The sequence below is a fragment of the Cetorhinus maximus genome, chromosome 25 (assembly GCF_964194155.1).
Source record: "Cetorhinus maximus chromosome 25, sCetMax3.hap1.1, whole genome shotgun sequence".
NCBI lineage: Eukaryota > Metazoa > Chordata > Chondrichthyes > Lamniformes > Cetorhinidae > Cetorhinus > Cetorhinus maximus.
In genome coordinates, this window is record NC_135903.1 from 9,211,064 (window position 1) to 9,234,901 (window position 23,838).

Here is a 23,838-nt window from a genome sequence, read left to right on the forward strand (position 1 = left end):
TTAAGGGCTAAACTGGGGGAAGTTACTGAATGGCTGAATTAAGAGGAGCCGAATGCCTTCCCTCATTTGTAATTATCTTGTGATTTTATGGTGACCAGGGATAGTACCTATTTTGACCTTGAAGGACGTGTTTTAAAATTCTCTATAGATTAAAAAGCTCTTTAAAAACTTCAGTTTAATTTCTTTTGAGTATATGCTTATTTGGTCCCATTAGATTTCTAATATGTAATTCTTGTTGGGTTACTGATGCTGCACCAGAGGATGTTAAATCTATTCCCTGTCCTCCCGCCTAAACCAAGTCATCTAAGGGCATCTCTTCAGCATGAATCAATTTAAATAAAGAATAACAATATTATCACCCTTATAAAAAAAAGATTTGATTAACACGAGTTTTTGATTTCTCTTGTAAGTACTTATTATATGATGCATTTTAATCGTACTTCCTGTTTTTTTAAATCAAGAAAGCCCTCTTAAGAAGATAGATCCAGCACCATTAAAGCTAGCTAGAATCAGAGAGATAACTCAAGAAATGGTGGTTAGATGCCACCAGCCTACTGTTTTAAGAGTCTGCAGATTATAGAAGGAAATGAAGGCATTAAGAAATTTCACAGTTTTGAGCTCCTTGAAAGAATGAGCTAGAGGCAGTGAGATTTGTCTCAATTTAAATAGAGTTAGGATGCATGGAAGAGCTACAGCATATTAATTGGCATATTTAAAGCTTAGAAAAAGTAAGAGGAATATTCAGAAGTAGTGGCCACAGTTGTTGGCAAAATAGGTGAATAACTAAAATCTCCAAACATTTTAGTTCTTACCTTAGACTTTGCTGAATCACTAGTGGTTGAATCTGTAAGTTTAACAAAAACATATGCGCACATTAGGGGCTGCTCAGCCTATTAGTTATCACTGTGACTAACATGGTTAATAGTAAAGGTTAGAATCACAGGACAAAACACAGTTGTGCGAACAGGCCACAAATAAAGCAGCACTCTCTGCAATATGGAGATCAGAGCATGGCAATGGACTTCAAAATTAAAAATAACTATTCGCATTTTCAGTATTTATTGCTTTGACAATACAATTGAGCATTTTCCCCTTAAGATTAGAGAACAAAGTGCAAGAAAGTGACTACAAATGGTTGACATTAAGGAGGTCAGTTTTTCAATTAATTATCAGACACAAAAAAAAGCAATTTAAGCCATTAAGGAAAAGAAGAAACCAGATGTTACACCTGTGTTTTAAGAAAGGGTTACTGTAAGAAATTTAAATACAACATGCATTAACTTTTCTCTACAAAGCTTTTCGTCAAAACAAGAAAACCTGAAAATGCAAATCTCTGATTATGCGCAAGTAACTTTGTTCAACAAGCACTCATATTATTAACTCCAACACAAACATTTAGCCAAGCACATTAGGAATTAACCATTACAGGTACAGTTCCTCAAATCCAGCAACCTCAGGACTGAGTCCGTGTCAGATTTCGGAACTTGCCGAATTTTGCAAAAAAAAACAAAACCGCTTAATTCAGTGAATAGGGGACACAATATGATCTCTCTTCTCTCTGGGTCAGTTGGGGTCAAGGTTCACTAAGCCACTTGGAGTGCAGGGAAAAAAAAGTCTGGTTTTCAGACACTGCCTGTTTTCAGGTGGCTGGATTTGAGGTACTCTACCTGTATTAATTATTAACATAGATATTTCTCATTTGGTGGCTCTACCATGGAGAATTTGCTGGAATTTCATGTGTTGAAGGTGAAAGGCACTAGTGCAGTGTGTCACTTCCAGTTATAGGCAAATCATCAGTAATCAGGTGAGATAAGGTCTAGCTGAATGATTTCCTGCCATCTATAATAGTCTTTACAAAAGCATTTCTTTCCTTTTATGTCTTCTTATATCCACTAGTCTCTGGATAATAGGGCAAACACACGATCTTCTCCCGAGCTCGACTAGTATTACGCACATTGGCCAATTGAACTTGTGCGAGATGTAGCCTTGTTGAACTCTCACTTTCCCCTCTTCTCCTTCTGTCCCCTCTCTATGGGGAAATATCTAGCCTCCATTTGGCCCTGACCCCTCACCACATGGGATTAAACCAGGAGCTTGCCAACAAAGGACTAAATAAGCATCCTCCAACTTGGTCATGAAATGAGTCAGAGCTTCAATTCAATCCATCCTATTATCCAAGGCTTTCTGTTTTCTTTTCTCTCAAACCTAAGATCCTCAGATTTTGAAATAGGGGACAATTTTACTCATTGCACTCTAAGTCGGACACCAGCTGCAGCTTTCCCACCACCTCATAAGCTACGATAATTGCAGTGTATTCCTGAGACCACAACATGCAGCATAACAACACCATACAGAATACTTACATAGTCATCTTCACGGAATCATACCTTACAGATAATGTCCCAGACACCACCATCACATCCCCGGGCATGTTCTGCCCCATGGGCAGGACAGACCCAGCAAAGGTGGCAGCACAGTGGTATAGTCAGGAATCCTCAACATTGACTCCAGATCCCATGAAGTCTCATGGCATCAGGTCAAACATGGGCAAGGAAACCTCCTGATGATTACCACATGCCACACCCCCCTCAGCTAATGAATCAGTACTCCTCCATGTTGAACACCACTTGGAGGGAGCACTGAGGGTGGCAAGAGTGCAGAACGTACTCTGGGTGGGGGACTTCAATGTCCCATCACCAAGAGTGGCTCAGTTGCACCACTGCTGACCAAGCTGACTGAATCCTAAAGGACATAGCTGCTGTGGCAGGTGGTGAGGGAACCAGCAAGAGGGAAAAACATACTTGACCTCATCCTCATCAATCTGCCTGCCGCAGATGCATCTGTCCATGACAGCATCTGTAGGAGTGACCACAGCACAGTCCTTGAGGAATTCCCGTATTCACATCGAGGATGCCCTCCATCGTGTTGTGTGGCACTACCACCACGTTACATGGGATAGGTTTTGAACAGATCTAACAACTCAAGACTGGCAACCGTGAGGCACTATGAGCCATCTGCAGCAGGAGAATTGTACTCAACTACAATCTGTAACCTCATGGCCAGGCATACCCCCTACTCTACCATACTACCAAGCTAAGGGGTCAACCTTGGTTCAATGAAGAGTGCAGGAGGGCCATGCCAGGAGCAGAATCAGTCATGTCTAAAAATGAGATGTCAACCTGGTGAAGCTACAACTCAGGACTACTTGCATGCCAAACAGCGTAAGCAGCATGCAATAGACAGAGCTAAGCAGTCCCATAGCCAACGGATCAGATGTAAGCTCTGCAGCCCTGCCACATCCAGCCGTGAATGGTGGTGGACAATTAAACAACTCACTGGAGGAGGAGGTTCCACAAATAACCCCATCCTCAATGATGGGGGAACACAGCACATCAAAAAGCACAGCAAAAGATAAGGCATTTGCAACAATATGCTAAGTGGATGATCCATCTCGGCCACCTCCTGAGGTCCCCAGCCACACTGATGCCAGCCTTCAACCAATTCGCTTCAGTGCACGTGATATCAACAAACGGCTGAAGGCAACGGACACTGCAAAGGCGATGGGCCCGAAGAGTTGTGCTCCAGAACTTGCTAGGCACCTAGCCAAGTTGTTCCAGTACAGCTACAAGACTGGCATCTACCAGGCAATGCGGAAAATTGCCCAGGTATGTCCCATCCACAATAAGCAATAATCCAACAGAGCCAATTACCGCCCCATCAGTCTACCCTCGATCATCAGTAAAGTGATGGAAGGTGTCATCAACAGTGCTATCAAGCAGCACTTGCTTAGAAATAACTTGTTCACTGATGGTCAGTTTGAGTTATGCCAGGGCCACACAGCTCCTGACCTCATTACAGCCTTGGTTCAAACATGGACAAAAGAGCTGAACTCCAGAGGTAAGCAGAGATGAGACATCAAGACAGTATTTGACTGAGTGTGGCATCAAGGAGCCTTGGCAAAACTGGAGTCAATGGGAATCAGGGGGAAAGTTCTCTGCTGGTTGGAGTCACACCTAGCACAAAGGAAGATGGTTGTGGTTGTTGGAGGTCAGTCATCTCAGCTCCAGGACATCACTGCAGGAGTTCCTCAGGGTAGCATCCTCAGCCCAACCAACTTCAGCTGTTTTATCAATGACCTTTCTTCCATCATAAGGTCAGAAGTGGGGATGTTCGCTGATGATTGCACAATGTTCAGTACTATTTCGACTCCAAAGATACTGAAGCAGCCCATGACCAAATGCAGCAAGCCATGGACAATAACCAGGCTTATGCTGACAAGTGGCAGCTAACATTCATGCCACGCAAGTGCCAGGCAAAGACCGTCTCCAACAAGAGAGAATCTAACCATCGCTGCTTGACATTCAACGGCATTACTATTGCTGAATGTCCCACTATCAACACCCTGGGGGATTACCATTGACTGGACTGGACCACCCATATACATACTGTAGCTACAAGAGTAGGTCAGGGGTTAGGAATCCTACGGTGAGTAACTCACTTCCTGGCTCGCCAAAGTCTGTCCACCATCTACAGGGCACAAGTCAGGAGTGTGATGGAATACTCTCCACTTGCCCGGATGAGTGCAGCTCCAAAAACACTCATGAAGCTCGACACCATCCTGGACAAAGCAGCCCCGCTTAATTGGCATCCCATCCACAAACATTCACTCCCTCCACCACCAACGCACAGTGGCCGCAGTGTGTACCATCTACAAGATGCACTGCAGGAACTCACCAAGTCTCCTTAGACAGCACCTTCCAAACATATAACCCCTACCATCTAGAAGGATAAGGGCAGCAGACACATGGGAACACCACCAGCTGGAAGTTCCCATCCAAGCCACACAATATCCTGACTTGGAAATATATCGCCGTTCCTTCACTGTTGCTGGGTCAAAATCCTGGAACTCCCTCCCTAACAGCACTGGGGGTGTAACTACACCACATGGGCTGCAGCAGTTCAAGAAGGAACTCAGCACCACCTTCTCAAGGGCAATTAGGGATGGGCAAAAATTCTGGCCTAGCCAGTGTCGCCCACATCCCATGAATGAACGAAAGAAAAGAATAAATGCTCATGCTGTTGACCTGTTCACTGAATCACTGTCTTCGGACAGCTAAATCTCATTGCTGACATTGATTGCTGAAAAAAGATCTTTGCCTCTTCTCCCTGAACTGGACTTCAACTAAAGCATGAAATGACAATAGAAAAGACAAAAGAAAATAGCAGCAAGTGCTATTGCCGCTCACAGCACTATGCAATCCCAAATCATTTGGTAGGCCTTGTTTAAGACAAAATAATCAGAAGTATCACTAAAAATCAGAATATCTTTTCCATTAATACACCTAATGACTGTATCGATTAGAGGTGAACTAGTCATTCAGAAAAATAAATCTGTAAGAATGCACTTATACATTTTTAATGTGAATTTTGTATTGAATAATCTATCACTTTCCAGCTCACACACCCAGTATTAGCATCAAGTACTCCCTGGTTAGATCCTACAGTTAAATAGAGGATAAACATCCCTCAGCTGTAACCTACTCTAACTGTACATTAGCCCTAAACTACAGAGAACATATTGTGCTGATTTGCCACTTTCCATTGCCTAGATAAGCTGTCTTGTGGCCTCTTTGAACGAGACTACCAATTTAGTGCAGACACGGACAGTTTTGTGCAGTGGGTCCATTCCCACCAGGAATTGGACTGTGCTCAAATTTTATTTCATTACTCGCAGTTGGATTCAAACTCAGTTCCTGGGAGAAAATCATGTTTTAACTAACAACCACTTAGTTCTCCAGGTTCTAATACAGACATACATTTAACTTGTACATGTAAAATTACTACTTAAATTCATTATTTAACAACTTTATAACATTAGTTGAAGATACTTACCTCAGGATAGATATTCACTAATTCCCAATTCTCAATGAACTATAAAATCCAACCTACCAATTTCTTAGCAAAGAATGGAGCTTGAGTATAAACTATATAAATGCATTAACTATCTCTAATCACAGCATAAAGTTGTAAGAAATACTACTGAGTCAGAAGCTTGTTACTATACTGCATAGTTAGGGGGAGAACTTGTTCATGGGAATATTTCTCAGAGCCATAGCATTCAGATTTGTTTGGCATTTTGAAAATTTTGAGCAGCCATTGAAAATGTCTAATGCAGTATTTTAATATATTCCACAGGGCCTACAGGACATTACACTAAAAGACATGTTCTACTTGGACACAAAATATTTTTATGTGCATCATTTAACTTCTCAATGCACAAGTTACATCGACACTATTATTTAAAAAATTTATTTCAAATTGCTTTTGTCACCTTTAGGTCTGTGACTGGCCACTGTAAGGGTAACCAAGGCAATTCACCTACTGACTTATCTTGTTAGAAGACATATGGTCTTTTCTGCAGGGGGGTCTTCCCCCGACAAAGTAACCAAGATCAGGGACCCACCAAGACCATTAAATTTTACTGTGCCACAAAGTAAGGATGATAAAAGATTTATTTTGTCTAGAATAATCATCTATTGGCAAGTTACTTTCTTAAGTTGCTCATTCGTTAGTTAACCCAAAGATTATTTCAAGGTTAGAGGATCCAAGGTTAGGCAATTAAATGCTGGGTCACAGAAAGAAAAGTTGTTGCCAGAACCAAAGTGTTAATATCCAGACTTCACACAGCAAGCAAGAAGGACAGAATGGAATGAAGTATGAAACGTGGAGAAATGATGGAATTAAGGCAGAGTGCAAACTATATACTTTTTTTTTTTAGAAACTAAGCCCATCTCTCTTTAAAAAAGTTGTCCAAGTAATCAAATACAACAAATTACACTTTTGAACACCCTTCAAAACACAGTGAAACATTCTGCTCTATTATCTTTTTCTTAACTGCACATTTGCTATCGTGGGTAAGGACAAAGGTACAGGAGGCTTAATGCTCAAACACAATACATGATATTACTATATATAAGGCAAAGTTGAATTGGTACATCCAAGTGTAGCCTAAATACATAAAAATAGTGCTGAGTGGTGCATTTTGGAATTAAATAGCTACTTCATAATCATTCAAAATGTACTGCATGTATTTTAAGATGAAAAAAATTGAATACTTGGACTTGATTTTATCCTTCACTGCTGGGTAGATAACTGCGGACAGCAAATTGGGCACCTGTTATACACCCTGCCCATCATCTTCGATGCAAGAGGAAAATCAGACAGGACATATAGTGAGCAATTGATCCACCGCTGCAGCTTTCCACCAGGTGCTAAGTTTAAATCTACCCCTTCAAATCAAACAACATATCAAAATATGTGGCTGACAAGGCACTACGATGTAACGACCAGCTACTCCCATGTTGTTAACTCCTGCAGTGATTTTGAGCCTAGAGCTTTACAAGTCTGCAACACACTACAGCAAGATTTGTTGGTGCTGAATTAACAAGTAAATTGTCCAATTATCAATTTCAAAATACTGCATATATTTATTGGATCAATCAGAGTATCAAAACCTTTTTTAGGTTTGTGAACATCTCACAACCAAAAATCATATACTTTAATTTTGTACCTCAAGAATATTCTAAGAAACATGATTCACTGTGGCACAAACAGCAAGGATAATGAGCAATTCTTCTACACTTTAACAGAATCTCCCAATCTAGAACATGGAAGAAAAATGCTGCTGCGCTTCTCTATAGGACTGAAGCATCAGGAGGTATAGCCTATCTACGGACCCATCACCCGATTCATCACAAGCAACAAGCTTCCATGGTAGAAGGGTTACCAAAGATGTCCACTAATGGCATAAACGCACTGTCTCTACTTCTTGATGCAAGGTTGCATGTTGTCTCTACATCATCACTAGTGCAGTGACAATACACTACACCACCAAGATGGTGGAAGCACAGCCTGGGCACGGGTGTTAATCACTTGCATGTAATGTTCATCAATGTAAATACACTGATAATCATGTCTCTTTTTCTATGGCTCCTTGTTATAGAAACATAGATACTAGGAGCAGGAGTAGGCCATTCGGCCCTTCGAGCCTGCTCCGCCATTCATTATGATCATGGCTGATCATCCAACTCAATAGCCTGCTCCCGCTTTCTCCCCATACCCTTTGATCCCTTTCGCCCCAAGAGCTATATCTAACTCCTTCTTGAAAACATACAATGTTTTGGTATCAACTACTTTCTATGGTAACGAATTCCACAGGCTCACCACTCTCTGGCTGAACAAATTTCTCCTCATCTCAGTACTAAACGGTCTACCCCTTATCCTCAGACTGTGACCCCTGCTTCTGGACTCCCCCACCATCGGGAACATCCTTCCTGCATCTACCCTGTCTAGTCCTGTTAGAATTTTATAGGTTTCTATGAGATCCCCCCTCATTCTTCTGAACTCCAGCGAATATAATCCTAATCGTCTCAATCTCTCCTCATATGTCAGTCCCGCCATCCCAGGAATCAGTCGGGTAAACCTTCGTTGCACTCCTTCCAATAGCAAGAACATCCTTCCTCGGATAAGGAGACCAAAACTGCACACAATATTCCAGGTGTGGTCTCACCAAGGCCCTGTACAATTGCAGCAAGACATCCCTGTTCCTGTACTTGAATCCTCTGGCTATGAAGGCCAACATACCATTTGCCTTCTTTACCACCTGCTGCACCTGCATACTTACCTTCAGCGACTGGTGTACACGGACCCCCAGGTCTCATTGCACATTCCTCTCTCAATTTATAGCCATTCAGATAATAATCTGCCTTCCTGTTTTTGCTACCAAAATGGATGACCTCACATTTATCCACATTATACTGCATCTACCATGCGTTTGCCCACTACTTAGTTTGTCCAAATCACACTGAAGCATCTCTGCATCCTCCTCACAGCTCACCCTCCCACCCAGCTTTGTGCCATCTGCAAATTTGGAGATATTACATTTAATTCCCTCATCTAAATCATTAATATATATTGTGAATAAATGGGGTCCCAGCACCGATCCCTGCGGTACCCCACTAGTCACTGCCTGCCATTCGGAAAAAGACCCTTTTATTCCTACTCTTTGTTTCCTGTCTGCCAACCAGTTTTCTATCTATCTCAATACACTAACCCCAATCCCATGCGCTTTAATTTTACACGCCAATCTCTTGTGGGACTTTGTTGAAAGCCTTCTGAAAGTCCAAATAAACCACATCCACTGGCTCCCCCTCATCAACTCTACTAGTTACATCCTTGAAAAATTCCAGTAGATTTGTCAAGTATGATTTCCCTTTCATAAATCCATGCTGACTCTATCCGATTCTGCCACTGTTTTCCATGTGCTCAGCTATTAAATCTTTTATAATGGACTCTAGAATTTTCCCCACTACCGACGTCAGGCTGACTGGTCTATAATTCCCTGTTTTCTCTCTACCTCCCTTTTTAAATAGTGGGGCTACATTAGCTACCCTCCAATCTGTAGGAACTGTTCCAGAGTCTACAGAATCTCGGAAGATGACCACCAATGCATCCACTATTTCTAGGGCCACTTCCTTAAGTACTCTGGGATGTAGATTATGATAAGGTGTGTTCATGTCATTCAGAGTTGAAACCTTGGTCCTTGCACAAAATGAAATCACGAGTCGCAGTCCAAGGCCTCTCTTCTGTGCCATGTGTACCCTCTGATCACTGGGATTGTTCCATCCCAAAGTCACTGACCACATCAGTGATGCCTGCATCTTGATGTGGATTGTATTTACTGCAAGAATATTGTGCCCTAGCGATTTTGGGCCCTGAATACCTTTGAGGCAGGGCTGCCAGCCCTTCTCACCTGCATTCTGGGCAGATGAAGATGTAATGCTGAAGGGGACAGGTGATTATGCAAGCAAATTTATCAAGTACTTTTCAAGTCCATGTTCCCGCTGTATTCCAGCAAGGTCTGCATGAGGTAAGACTCTGCACAGAGCGTGAGTGCGATGACCTCTGCCAGACTGGTGCCAAACGCTCCCAGTTGCTATCTTGTGCTCTCCAGAGAGTCCGCACTGCATCTCGTCATCCTCCTTGCGGAGTCTTGTGCCTATTAGGGCCTCGCGAGTACTCCTGCCTCGTCTGGCCAGAGCAACGGCCTCATTGCCTGCATCCTGGGCTTCCAGGACCTCATCACCCTCCTCCGCTTCCAATTCCTCCTCACTGGAGGAGTTGTGCAGCTCCTCTTCCTGCTCATCATTCAGGACATTCCCCCCACTTTGCATCGCCAGATTGTGTAGTGAGCAACAAGTCATGATGATACATGACACCCTCTGTGGGGTGTACTGCAATGCTCCACCAAATCTCTCGAGGCATTGGAACCTCATTTTCAGGATCCCAATGGTGTACTCCACCAAAGTCCTGGTTGTAGAATAAGTCTCGTTGTACTTTCTCTCAACTGGATTCTCAGGCCGCCACAATCAGCCCCGTCCTCTATGGGTAGCCCTTGTCCCCGAGGAGCCAGCCCTGTAGCTTCTGTGGACCCTGGAAAATGTCATGGATCTGAGACCTGCTGAGGATGTACAAGTCAGGGATACTCATAGATATAGATACTCATTAGCATAGGAAGGGAGGAGGTTCTAAGTGATCTGGCAGGCTTAAAAGTAGATAAGTCTCCTGGCCCGGATGAAATGTATCTCAGGCTGTTGAGTGAGGCAAGGGAGGAGATAGCAGGGGCGCTGGCAATAATCTTCAATACCTCTCTGGCCACAGGAGAGGTGCCAGAGGACTGGGGGACAGCCAATGTGATACAGTTATTTAAGAAGGGAGGAAGGGATAAACCAGGAACTACAGGCCAGTCAGTCTAACCTCTGTGGTAGGGAAACTATTGGAAGCAATTCTGAGGGACAGAATTAATCTACACTTGGAGAGGCAGGGATTAATCAAGGACAGTCAGCATGGTTTTGTTAAGGGTAGGTCATGTCTGACCAATTTGATTGAATTTTTCGAAGAGGTGACCAGGTGTGTAGATGAGGGCAATGCATTTGACGTAGTCTGCTTGGACTTCAGCAAGTCTTTTGATAAGGTCCTGCATGGGAGACTGATAACGAAGGTAAGAGCCCATGGGATCCAAGGCAATTTGGCAAATAAGATCCAGAATTGGCTGAGTGGCAGGAAGCAGAGGGTGATGGTCGAGGGGTGTTTTTGCGACTGGATGCCTGTGTCCAGTGGGGTTTCACAGGGTTGGGTTCTTTGCCATTTATGGTATATATAAAACAATTTCGACTTGAATGTGGGAGGGTTGATCAGTAAGTTTGCAGATGACACGAAAATTGATGGGGTGGTAAATAGTGAGGAGGATAGCCTTAGATTACAGGAGGATATAGACGGGCTGGTCAGATGAGCTGATCAATGGCAAATGGAATTTAATCCAGATAAGTGTGAGGTGATGCACTTGGGCAGGACAAACAAGGCACTGGAACACACGATGAATGGTCGGACCCTGGGAAGTACCGAGGATCAGAGGATAAGAGATCTTGGTGTGCATGTCCACCGGTCCCTTAAGGTAGGACAGGTAGATAGGTGGTTAAGAAGGCATATAGGATACTTGCCTTTATTAGCCGAGGCAGAGAATATAAGAGCAGGGAGGTTATGCTGGAACTGTATAAAATGCTGGTTAGGCCACAGCTAGAGTACTGCATGCAGTTCTGGAATCTGATTTTGTAGGAAGGGTGTGATTGCACTAGAGAGAGTGCAAAAGAGATTTACCAGGATGTTGCCTGGGCTGGAGAGTTTTAGTTATAAGGAGAGATTGGATAGACTGGGGTTATTTTTCTGGAGCAGAGGAGATTAAGGGGGGACATTATTGAGGTGTATAAAATTATGAGGGGCATAGATAGGGTAGACAGGAAGAAACTTTTCCACTTGGTGGAGGGATCAATAACTAGGGGGCATAGATTTAAGGTAAGGAACAGGAGGTTTAGAGGGGATGTGAGGAAGAATTTTTTCACCCAGTGGGAGGTGGGAATTTGGAACTCACTGCCTGAAAGGGTGGTAGAAGCAGATACCCTCATAACATTTAAGAAGTATTTGGAAATGCACTTGCGATGCCATGGCATGCAAGGTTATGGGCCTAGTGCTGGAGAATGGGATTAGAATAGTTAGGTACTTGTTTGACTGGCACAGACTCGATGGGCCTTTTTCTGTGCTGAAGACCTCTATGACTCTATAATTTGGGCGATACTTTTTCCTCATTCCCACATTAACCTTTAACAGTCCTGAACACACCAATACTACAGCTCCCTCCCAAGTCTTTACCCAAATGTATTTACATATTTACATGCTACCCCTTCTCCTCCCAAGTCTCTGACTTTACAGATTCAGATGGTCTGGTGGCTTTACGACTCTTCCAGATCTCATTCTTTTCAAGTTTGGAGGAGTAGTAGTCTGTTTTGGGCTGACTTTGTTGGTCTGGAGTTGGAGATGAAGTTGTAGTACTTGGCGTTGCAATTATTTGGGTTTCTACATGTGGTTCACTCAAATGTGTGATAGGAGGTTCGCCACAAGGAACAAGGAGAAAACTTCTGCTGTTTTGTCTGACTGTGCCTGGTGGGGTATTATCAAGACCGTTGTCCATCTTTATCCCTCAGGACAATGACGCCTTCTCTGTCAAGGTCCCTGATCCAAACCTTGTCACCTCTATTTAGCCTGGACAGGTTTCTCATATAGTACCTCCTACTGTAAGTGGACGCTTATTGCTGTCTATGGGGCTGTTCTTGGTCCTGACCTTCTGATACTCCCAGTCAGGGATTAATTTCTCTTTTTGCCCATCAGCAACTCTAATGGGGCTAATCCACATTGCACTGGGTGGATTTATATGTCAAAAGTGACATTGGAAAGTTGTCATTTTTCTTAAGAGGGTTTTGATAGTGCAGATGCCCCTTTCCACCTCACCATTAGATTGTGGATACCTTGGGGGGGCTGGTTCTGTGTTGAAATCTAATTCCTGGCAAAACGATTGAAGTATTCATCAGTGAATTGTGGCCCATTGTCGGACATCTAGTCCAGGATGCCATAGATCGCAAAGATTTCTTTCAACAACCTAATGACTGACTCTGTAGTCATTGTGTGTAAACGCTTCACTTCGATCCATTGAGAGAAATAATCAACAATGCTGAGGAAGGACTTGCTGTTGTATATGAATAGGTCCATTCCCAAACATTCCCACAGTCTGATAGGTAACAGTGTGGGAATTAGGGGCTCCCTCTGGATTGGTCTGTGCGGCACGCACACCTGGCAGTTTAAAATCATCTGTTCAATTGCTCTTGATATTCCCAGCCACCACACTGCAGTCTGGGCTCGTGCTCTGCACTTTGTGATGCCCAAGTGGCCTTGGTGGATTTGTTGTAGAATCTCTGGCCAGAGTGAGACGGTAATGACCAACCGCTCATCATACACAAGCAGATCATCAATAACAGTGTTTCTATGTTTGGAGTAAATTTTCAAAACATTGCCACCTGGATGCTGCAGTGGCCAGCCCTGTAGGCAGCACTGGTGGATGCGGATGCACTTTTCATCTCCCATCTGCTCCTGGCAAATCTATTGAAGCTTCTTGGAGCTTGTCGGCAATCATGTTGTCATGAACTGGGAATATGACTTGAGCTCGGCCAGATTGACATTGTGTGCCGCAGGATGGTCAACTATGGATCTGGACACTGTCCGCAGTCATTTGATGCTTCTCTGTATGTATGCAAAGTGCATGAGACACAAGCAGAATCTCAGAATTCTGGGGGGCATCCTGGCAAGTACTTTCTCATCCAATAGTGAAACCAATGGTTTCTGATCTGTCTCGATGATCACCTTCAGCCCAACAATATAGTCAGAGAACTTCTCACAAGGCCATGTTACTGCGAGGGCCTCTTTTTCAATAACTACATACCGCATCTCTGTATCTGACAGCCCCCTAGATGTGTTATATACTGGTCATGCATCCATCCAGCTGCCCTTGGAACAGAATTGTCCCATATCCTGTTGATGAGGCATCCGTTGCAATTGTAGTTGGCAGGGATGGATTGTAGTGAGCCAAGATATCAGGTGAGAACAGCATGTATTTGATCTGATGAAGTGCTTGCTCTTGGTGTGCATCCCAACACCATGCTTGGGCCTTTTTGAGAAGGTGTCGCAGAAGTTCTGAGACAGGCACTATGTTGGGCAGAAATTTCGCCAACTGGTTCACCATGAAAGGAATCTTTGGAGATTTGGAACGGATGATGTGGTTGGAAACTCACTAATTGCCTTTGTTTTGTGTGGGTCTGCCATGGTGCCTTTGCTACTCACAAAATGACCCAAGAATCGAATGGAGGGTCTTGGGGGACTCACACTTAACATTCAGAGTCAATCCTGCTTCCTGCAAGTATTTCAAGACAGCCATCAGTCTACTGTCATGTTCGACAGTCATATCGTGGACAAAGGCATCATCCATATGGCATATGGACTCCATTCAGGCCTTGTAAAATGACCGACACCATGAGCTGAAAAATCTCGGGTGCTAAGATAATGCCAAAGGGAAAACGACCAAAGCAGAATCTGCCAAATGGGGTGATAAAAGTTGTCAGCAACTTAGATTTTGATGGAACCTGACATCAGGTTTTGAGAACACTGTGCTCTTGCAGAATTTGGTCAAGTTGTTGTCCATTGAGGACATCAGGTAGATTTCCCTCGCCACCACCACTGCCTTGAGTTGTGTCAGGTCGACAGATGCAGATGGACCCATCTGGCTTTGGAACTGGGACTGTTGGCTGTGTGATGGGAGAGATGGCCCCCATCTTGGTCATCTCATCAAATTACTGTTGTACTTGCTTCATAAGTGGGTGCGGTATTTTCTGTGGGATAAACAAGCACGTGGGTTTGGCATCGTTTTCCAACGTTATGCTGTATGCAGCTTTCAGTTGCCCCAGTCAGTGAAAAGTTTTGGAAAATCCTTTTCAAAATCAGAACCAGCTCCTTGCTGGTTAATCTCATCAATAATTTGGATGAAGTTGAGTTCGACACAGGCTTTCTTGCTCAGGAGAGAAAATTCTTGGTTGTGGAGCACATATAACATCTCCCGTATTTATTTGTTTTTGTACTGGAGCACGCTTGCAATGTATCTTTGATCTGGAGCTTGATGCTTCCTGGTCCATGTAACCTGTGTTGTAGGTGGCTTCAGACTGAAAGAACTGTCATACTGACTCCTGTGTCTCATTTGAAATTCGTGAGGTGACCATTTGCAGTTACGTCAATAATCCAAAATGTGAATCTGAAATCCTTAATTTCTCCCAAGCAGCATTGTTGGACTTCTTCTCGGCATGGCTCCTCTATCTCATGGACTTATTTGGGAACCTCTGCACATCTCAAGGTTTTGGACTTACATACCTTTCCAAAGTGTCCCAGGCGGTTGCAGTGAGAGCACGGCACAGTGATTGCTGGGCTTTGCTCGCACCTGTTAGGTCTTTCGGCACCACAGCGTTGACATGGTCTGCCACCATCATGTGTTTTGCTTCGGTATTGCTTTCCTTGCCCTGGAGTCTGCTTGCCCTTTTGTTGCCTTATGAGCGGACTGATGGGATTGCTCTGTACCATGGTTTAACTTTGCCACACAAAATAGATTGGTTTTGCTGGTGGACTTCCAATCATCTGATGATTTGGATGGCTTTTTCCAAAGTGAGATCTTCTTTAGGCTGGAGTACTTGCGAAAGGATATCAGCCATTCCCACTACTATTCAGTCTCTTATGAGATCTGACTGAAGTTCACCATAGGCACAGCCTTCAGCCAATCTGTATAACTCATTTATGAAATAGTCTATAGGTTCCCCAGGCTTTTGGACTCTCTTGTTAAATTTTGCTCCAAAATGTTATTGCTTCTTAGGTTAAAGTAGGTGTCAAGGGACTTCATGATTTCTTCAAAATTATAGGAAGATTCATTTATTCCTTATCTGGCAATTATGTCATTGGCTATTGGACCTACTGGAATATAATAGTATACCCACTTGTTAAGCCTCTGTTTTCTTATTCATGCCTGATGCTTAAAAATATTCTTCTTCATAATGCCCAATTTTGCACCTTGTCTGGCTCTCCCATCTGCCTTATTTAGTCTCACAATGTTGATTTACCACCCATGGCTGTTTCAGCACAGGAAAATACAGCTTTTTAAAAAAAAAAATGGTGTTGCAGTAATCGTTTGTTTTTTTCTTCCCGCGCTTGTTGGGATTTGGTGGGCTCCTGTCGCAATTACAGAGCCATTTTAAACTTCAATGATTCTGCAGATTTTGAACAAATCGTTTTGGCCAACTTGTTGCTTTCCTAAGCTTGGAGGATAGAATTGAAGCTGACATTTTGTTCTGACTTCTCTTTAAATGTTTTATCTCCCCACTGTGTTATGGCGCCAACTTTGGATCCAGAGTACAACATTCTTCAACTGCGTTCATTAAGATAGTCGGTTGCTGGTGTTACCTGATCAGTGCACTGAATTTAAAAGCTTATTTCAGCCTTTTTTTTGGAGTTTGCTCACTTTTTTGCAATCTGGCTAGGTCCTTTGACTCTGCTTTTGATTGGGTCTTGCAACAGACCTTCACGTGCTCAGGTGGAGTTCTTTTACATTGCACAGTGGTTCTTTCATCTGCTCTTCAGCCTTCACGCCTGCAATCTCCAGCTGTGTATTCAAGGTTTTCAAGTTAGGCGCACTTCTCTCAGGTCAGACTACAGTTTATTTATTCCTTAATTCTTAGGCACTTTGGGGTCCTTCACCTGCTGCCATTATGTTGTAAGATTGCATATTGTCTCATGAAGAGGTCTAGAGGCTTGTATAGTTGAACAATAATTGTTTATTAATAACACATAATTACATATACATTAATATATACAGGATACAGTCCTGACTAAGTGCTATCTTCCTGCTGACTTCTACCACGCTCACAGCTATACACTACTACGCCCATGTGACTCTCTATATCTTAATGCGGGGGGGGTACCCTTTCCCCAGTACCACATTAACCCTTACAGTCCCGAACACTCTTAAGACTACATTTCTCATTGATTACATGCACCACCCTAAATGTGATTCATGATACCAATTACAAGGAACTAATTAGCTGAAGCAGTGGTCCTGCAGCAAGTAGCTCCACTCAAATGTCAAAGCACACATTGCTACACTAGCCTTACAGTGCAATTATCTGCATGTTCTCCATTATTAGTAACACAGCATGTATTTGCTTTGTTCCGATTTGTACCAAGACCTGAGAAAGAGCATTTTTGGACAACTCAACAATAAATAACCCTATAACTCTAATAGTATAGTTTACACTCTGCATGGGATGGTAACTGTAGTTGTCATCATAACAAAGTGTGGAGATAACACGTGTTCTGCAATACAATCTGGTACACCACCAGCAGCTTACAAACTATAAAGAGCAATGACAAGATTGATCCAATCATCTGAATTTTGGCAATGACAATGGAAAATATTGTCAGATACTTTTGTGGGCGATTGTGGAACTGCACGCAAGAAAAGCAAAAATTTTTAACAAAACATATCTGGCGCATTTAATTTTTGGCGAGTGTAAGTGGAGGAGAGGGAGAGGAGGTAGAGAGTTATGACATTTAATTTTTTACCTGTCAAAATGAAAATCAAAATTCCACAGCGATATCATTTATTAGACGGTAATCATGGCCCAAGTTACATGGGTAATGGCATGTTTCAATTTTTCTATTGATTAAATATTATTTTTAGATGGTGTGAACACCAGAACCTCAAGCATCAAGTCAGTCACATGTGTGCATGAGTTGTACACTGCACAAAGTTAACTTGAAGCTTTATAGACTCAGAAAAAAGCTTCCATTTGAGTCAAATCCTAATCAGGCCAATATTTAGAATTTTAGATAGATTACTTCAATGATAACTGGAGTCACACAAGTGTTCTGGCTTCTGTTAAAATCTTACATGTACAATAGAGAATGATACTCGATGAGACATAAACTTGGTAAAACCAGCCATTATGTATCAAATTCCGGTGAAAAAAATCTATATGCAATTTTCTTTTTAATTTAAAACAAGATTAAAGACCTGTCAGTTGATGCTCTTTATTAATTTGTTAACTGGGGTGCACACAAATGTTGTAGAGCACGCATAAACCCAAGTCGAATGCAGCCCCCCCAACATAACAAACAAATGTTTCTTTTTAACTCAACAATGCAACAGAGTAGCCAAATCATACCCAGTTTATTTCTCCACGAGGTCCGCTTTAGGAATAAGAAACAGTAGAAAGATTTTAAGGAAACAGCCATCAAAGAGGGGAAATCGGAAAAGAAGTTTTTTAAAAATCAGCCAAGACTCCTTCATCTCACCATCTTTATCACTTTTGTGCAATTTGAAAGTTAAGACTTCTGCACCCATGCATTTAATGAGCTAATTGCACAGCCAAAACACCTGTAAACAAATTAATCGTAGCTTATTAAAAAGTTGCCTAAGTAACCCAAATTCCTATTTAGGTTCTCTTTGACATACGATAGCTGGGGAAGGCAGCCCTCTACCTATACACATTTATAATGTTTCGAAGCCTGTTCCCGCTTGACCCACCTACTGCTTTTTCCTTATTACCACTGCAAGTGCCCATCACTTACATCTCCTCCCTCACAATGACTGTGACCGCACCATATTGGGCCAGATGTGTGCCGTCCTGCATCTGATCATCCTATGTATTTCTCAAGAATTACAAATAATGTAGATGATTCTACTTTTAAAATAGATGTTTCTAAATGAATAGGCTGAAAATTGGATATAATACTGTAGTGACTATGTTACTGAACTAGTAATGACTAGTAATCCAGAGACATGGACTAATATTCCAAAGAATGTGAGTTCAAATCCCACCTCGGCAGTTTGAGAATTATTTTTTAAAATCTGTAACGTGACAACGAAGTGTCCAATTATCATAAAAACTCAGCTGGTTCACTAATGCCCTTTAGGGAACGAAATCTGCTGTCCTTACCCAGTTGGCCTGTATGTAACTCCACATTAATGAGGCTGACCTTAATTATCCTCTAATGCAGCCCAGTGAGCCACTCAGTTTTACCGAGCATGAGCAATAAATACTGGCTCTGCCACCAACACCCACATCTAGAGAATACGTAAAATTACAGAATTCACTGCCTCGTCTTATTTTTCAGATCTCCATAACAGCTACTGTCTAAGGCACACTTGTCTCCTACACCATAGTAGCGTAAAATACACTCTATACTTACAGGGTTTTGGCTTGTATTACAATGTTAAAGGTGCTATGTAAATGCAAGTTGTTTAGAACAACAATCAAATATGCAACATATATTTGATTTTACAGTTGTTTGTTTCACACAGTGATAACAGACATGATGAAGATTGACAGAGTCATTCATTAGCAAAGAAAAACCTATTAGAAGAACACATGTTGAAAAAATCTAAAAAGAACACACACAAAATAAAAGGAAGAAGAGCGCCTGTTTTGATGCAATCATTTTCAAACCATGGTATAACCCATCTCTGGACAGCCTGAATGTTCATCAGCCACCATACCACATTCTGCTGAAAACGTATAATGTTCGTTTTAATTATCAGAATTGCTTAAATGAGCAAATGGGTCAAAAAATCACTTGTATAATAATTTATATCAAACTGTGAATTATATCACATGCAGTGTCATTATCATTAATCATGTTTTATGCAAACATCAGTTTTGTAAATAGTGAAAGCATATTTCCTTTAAAAATATATTTTTGACAATAATATTCAAAGCATTAACAGCCTAAACCCCAGAAATAAATGAATACTAATATTACCTCAAGCTGAAATAGAACCAAAGCCAAAATTATGAAAGATGTTGATCTCTTATATATACTTATTATGTATGCTCATTCCAAATTCTTCTTTGTACAATTTTGATTCAGGTATTCTCTCATTTATTTTAAACAAACCAAAGCCTGCACTAAAACAGCAGAGGAATTTAGACTGAAAACTTTAAGCCTTTATATAAGATCAGCTTTGATGCTATTCTGCACCCTTTAATCTATTTTTTCCTTTTCGCCTAATTAATTTTTAAAAGTATTAGCAGGCTATGTAATGGAAACCTGTGGGATACAGCTTAGACAGTGTTAATTTAAAATCACTTTACTTGAATTACTAGATAATCCAAATTTTTAGCACTAAAATGACTTCTGTGCTGTGCTATTGCAATTCCTTAATTTGAATTACTAGATAATTCAAATTTTCTTCATGAAAAAAGTTCTTCAAATTAAAGATAGCTTGTATCCTAAACATAGCAACTACCATGAATCATTATTTTAGTATTCATGAATTATAAGGTCAGCTCAGCAATGAGATAATATCCTACAGGTCTTCAAAGTGCCTCCTGAGGTTTTGATCAGTTAATGCAGTTACCTTCCTTTTTTTAAAATAAATTTAGCATCTTGTCTCTAGTTTCTGCCTTTTGTAGGTTCCCAGGAGTACACCATGAACTCTGGCTAACAAGATAGCTGGGTGAATGTGGGCGCCTTTGAGCCAATTGGTGGCTGAAGTACTGTATCAGTCAAGTGACTCCATGGCCATTCGCTATGCACTTCATCTAATCCTCACTGCTGCAAACAACAGCTTAGCTGAGGGAGGTGCAACTGCAAATATTGATGAAAATTGGAATTTAACTTGGTTGTTTCAGTCTACTAATAGATGGGCCACCAGCCAGTTTGTTTTTAAAACCAAGCAAGATGACTTTGCCAGTTCTGTAAATTCTACAATTGGTAGTACATACCACATGTAATACAACTGCACTTCAATTGTTATATTTTTGTGATTGACAGAAAAAGTGTCAGGGTCACAAGTGACTTTCAGCTGAAATTTGGCACATTCAGTTGTGAACAGCAATGGTAACTGTGCAACCGAGTGCTTATCCATAGATGTTACCACTCGACTCCTGACAGTATCAACACTAGGCAAAAGATGAAAGGTTGTTTGTGTTTCCCAGTTTCTCTTCAAATCATTATGCTATTGATTCAATTATGCTATTGAAAGGCAGACAAACAGGCATTTGACTCAGAAGACCTGATAACAATACAGAAAAAGATCAATTGTTTTGTTTTTAGTCACTCATGGGATTTGAGCAAAGATCAACAATAATTGCCCATCCCTAATTGCCACTGGGAGGTGGTGAGCCACCTTCTTCAACCATTCCATTCCAATGTGGCATAGGTACACCTACAGTGCTGTTAGGGAGGGAGTTCCAGAATTTTGATCCAGCGACAGTAAAGGAACAGTGATATAGTTCCAATTCAGAATGGTATGGGACTCGGAGGGGAACTTGCCGGTGATGATGTTTCCATGTACCTACTGCCCTTGTTCTTCTAGTTGGTGAGGTAATGAGTTTGGAAGGTGCTGTCGAAGGAGCCTTGTAGCCACAGTATTTATATGGTTTCTGGTCAATTGTGACCACCAGGATGTTGATAGTGTTGGGTTTAGTGATGAAAATGCCGTTGAACTTCAAGGGGAGATGGTTAGATTCTCTCTTGTTGGAGATGGTCTTTGCCTGGCACTTGCATGGCCATTCTTCAGCTCAAGCCTTAATGTTGGCCAGGTCTTGCTGAGGAGGCATGAATGATACTGAACACTGTGTAATCATCAGCGAACATCCCCACTTCTGACCTTGTGTTGGAGTGAAGGTCATTGATGAAACAGCTGAAGATGGTTGGGCCTAGGACACTACACTGAGAACTCCTGCAGTGATGTTCTGGGGCTAAGGAGATTGGCCTCCAGCAATCACAAACATCATCCTTTATGCTAGGTATGACTCCAACCTGTGGAGAGTTTCACCCTCATTCCAATGACTTCAATTTTGCTAAGGCTCCTTGATGCCACACCTAGTCAAATGCTGCCTTGATGTCAAGAGCAGTCACTCTCACCTCCCCTTTGGAATTCAGCTCTTTTGTCCATGTTTGGGCCAAGGCACTAATGGGATTTGGAGCCAAGTGGTCCTGGTAGAACCTGAACTGACAATAACTGAACAATGAGGTTATTTCTGAGTAAGTGTCACATGATAACAGTGTCAATGACACCTTCTATCACATTGCCGATCATTGAGAGTAGACTGATAGGCCGCTAATTGTGGACAGGACATACCTGGGCAATTTTCAACATTGTCGGGTTGATGTTAGTGTTATAGCCGTACTGAACAGCTTGGCTAGGGATGCAGCTAGTTCTGGAGCACGAGTCTTCGGTACCATAGCCAGGATTTTGTCGGGGCCCATTGTCTTTGCAGTTTTCAGCCGTTTCTTACATCACCTGGAGTGAATTGAATTGGCTAAAGGCTGGCATTTGTGGTGCAAGGGACCTCAGGAGGAGACCCAGATGGGTTATTCACTCGGTACTTCTGGCTGAAGGTGACATCCAATGTTTCAGCCTTGTCTCTTGCATTCAAATGCTGGGCTCAGCGTCACTAAGGATGGGGATGTTTGTGGAGCCTCCTCCTCCAGTTTGTTTAATTGTCCACCACCATTCATAACTGGAAGGACTACAGAGCTCTTGGTTGTGGGATCACCTCCACTGTTTCACCTGCATTTAAGTTCTATGTTATAGCTTCATGAGGTTGGTATGGCATTTTTAGGTATGCCTAGTGCTGCTCTTGACATACTCTCCTACACTCCTCATTGATCAAGAGTTGGCCCCTGTGTAACAGCAGAATGAGGTATATACCAGGTTACAGATTGTGGTTGAATGCAGTTCTGCAGCTGCTAATGGCCCACAACATCGCATGGATACACAGTTTTGAGCTGCTAGATCTGTTCTGAATCCATCCCATTTAGATGGAACCATCTCCACAAGAACTGTGCGGTGGTTATCCCTACCAATACTATCACGGACACAATGATCTGCGACAGGTAGATGGATGAGGATGAAGTCAAATAGGTTTTTCCCTCTTGTTGGCTCTCTCACCAATGTCGCAGGCCCAGTCTGGCAGGTATGTTCTTCAGGACTCTGTCAACTCAGTGCCGAGCCGCTCTTGGTGATAAACATCAAAGTCACCGACCCAGGGTTCATTCTGCACCCCTGCTACCCTCAGAATATCTTTTAAGTGATATTCAACATGGAGGAGCACTGATTCATCAGCTGCGGGAGGGCGGTAAGAAGTATCAGCAGGAGGTTTCCTTGCCCATGTTTGGCCTGATGCCATGAGACTTCATGCGGTCCAGAATCAATGTTGAAGACTCCCACAACCATTCCTTCCAACTATATATATTACTGTGCCGCCACCTCTAGTAGGTCTGTCTTGCTGGTGGGATGATGAAGGAGAAGTCTGAGACATTGGCTACATGGTATGATTCGGGAGTATGTCTATTCTAGGCTGTTGCTTGACCAGTCTATCCAGCCGCTCTCCCAACTGGTGGGGAACTGACTAAAGTTATCAGGCAAATGTTGGGCAGAATTCTTACCTCAATGGGTGGGCCCCACTGGCTTGGCGGCGGGTGGGCAGCCGAACCCCGCCGCCGGAACGGGGCCCATCGCCATTTTGAGTGGGCGGGCCAATTAAGGCCCGCCCAGCGGCCTGCCCAACAGGAAGCACTATGCGCTTCCTGTGCCGGGGGGCGGAGGGAATCCCCATCTATCAATGTCCTGTCTCAGGGAGATTCGTGAGAGGTAAGTAAACTCTAAAAATAGATAAATATTAAAATTATTAACATGTCCCCCTCATGTGACAATGTTACATGAGATGGGGCATGTTAATAATAAACACAAAATTTATTAAATTTTTAAAAAACGGAAATGAAACTTCATCCCGCCAGTGGATTAAGTTTCATTAATAATCTGGAGCCCGCTGGGGCTCCTGGCCTGCCCGCCAG

General features: G+C 42.5%; 1 protein-coding gene across 14 annotated transcripts in view; it reads right to left on the reverse strand.

Annotated features, from left to right (window-relative positions):
• The window catches only part of arhgap23a (Rho GTPase activating protein 23a), a 501,306-nt gene that overhangs the window by 17,894 nt on the left and 459,574 nt on the right, over positions 1–23,838 (reverse strand). For 9 of the 14 annotated variants that reach the window (XM_078529389.1, XM_078529391.1, XM_078529390.1 and 6 more), the window contains one exon: positions 813–844. The exons of 1 other annotated variant lie outside the window; for it this stretch is intronic. In XM_078529389.1, coding sequence (XP_078385515.1) covers positions 813–844 — 32 coding nt within the window. 4 more of the 14 variants (XM_078529398.1, XM_078529394.1, XM_078529397.1 and 1 more) reach the window with 4 other exon arrangements.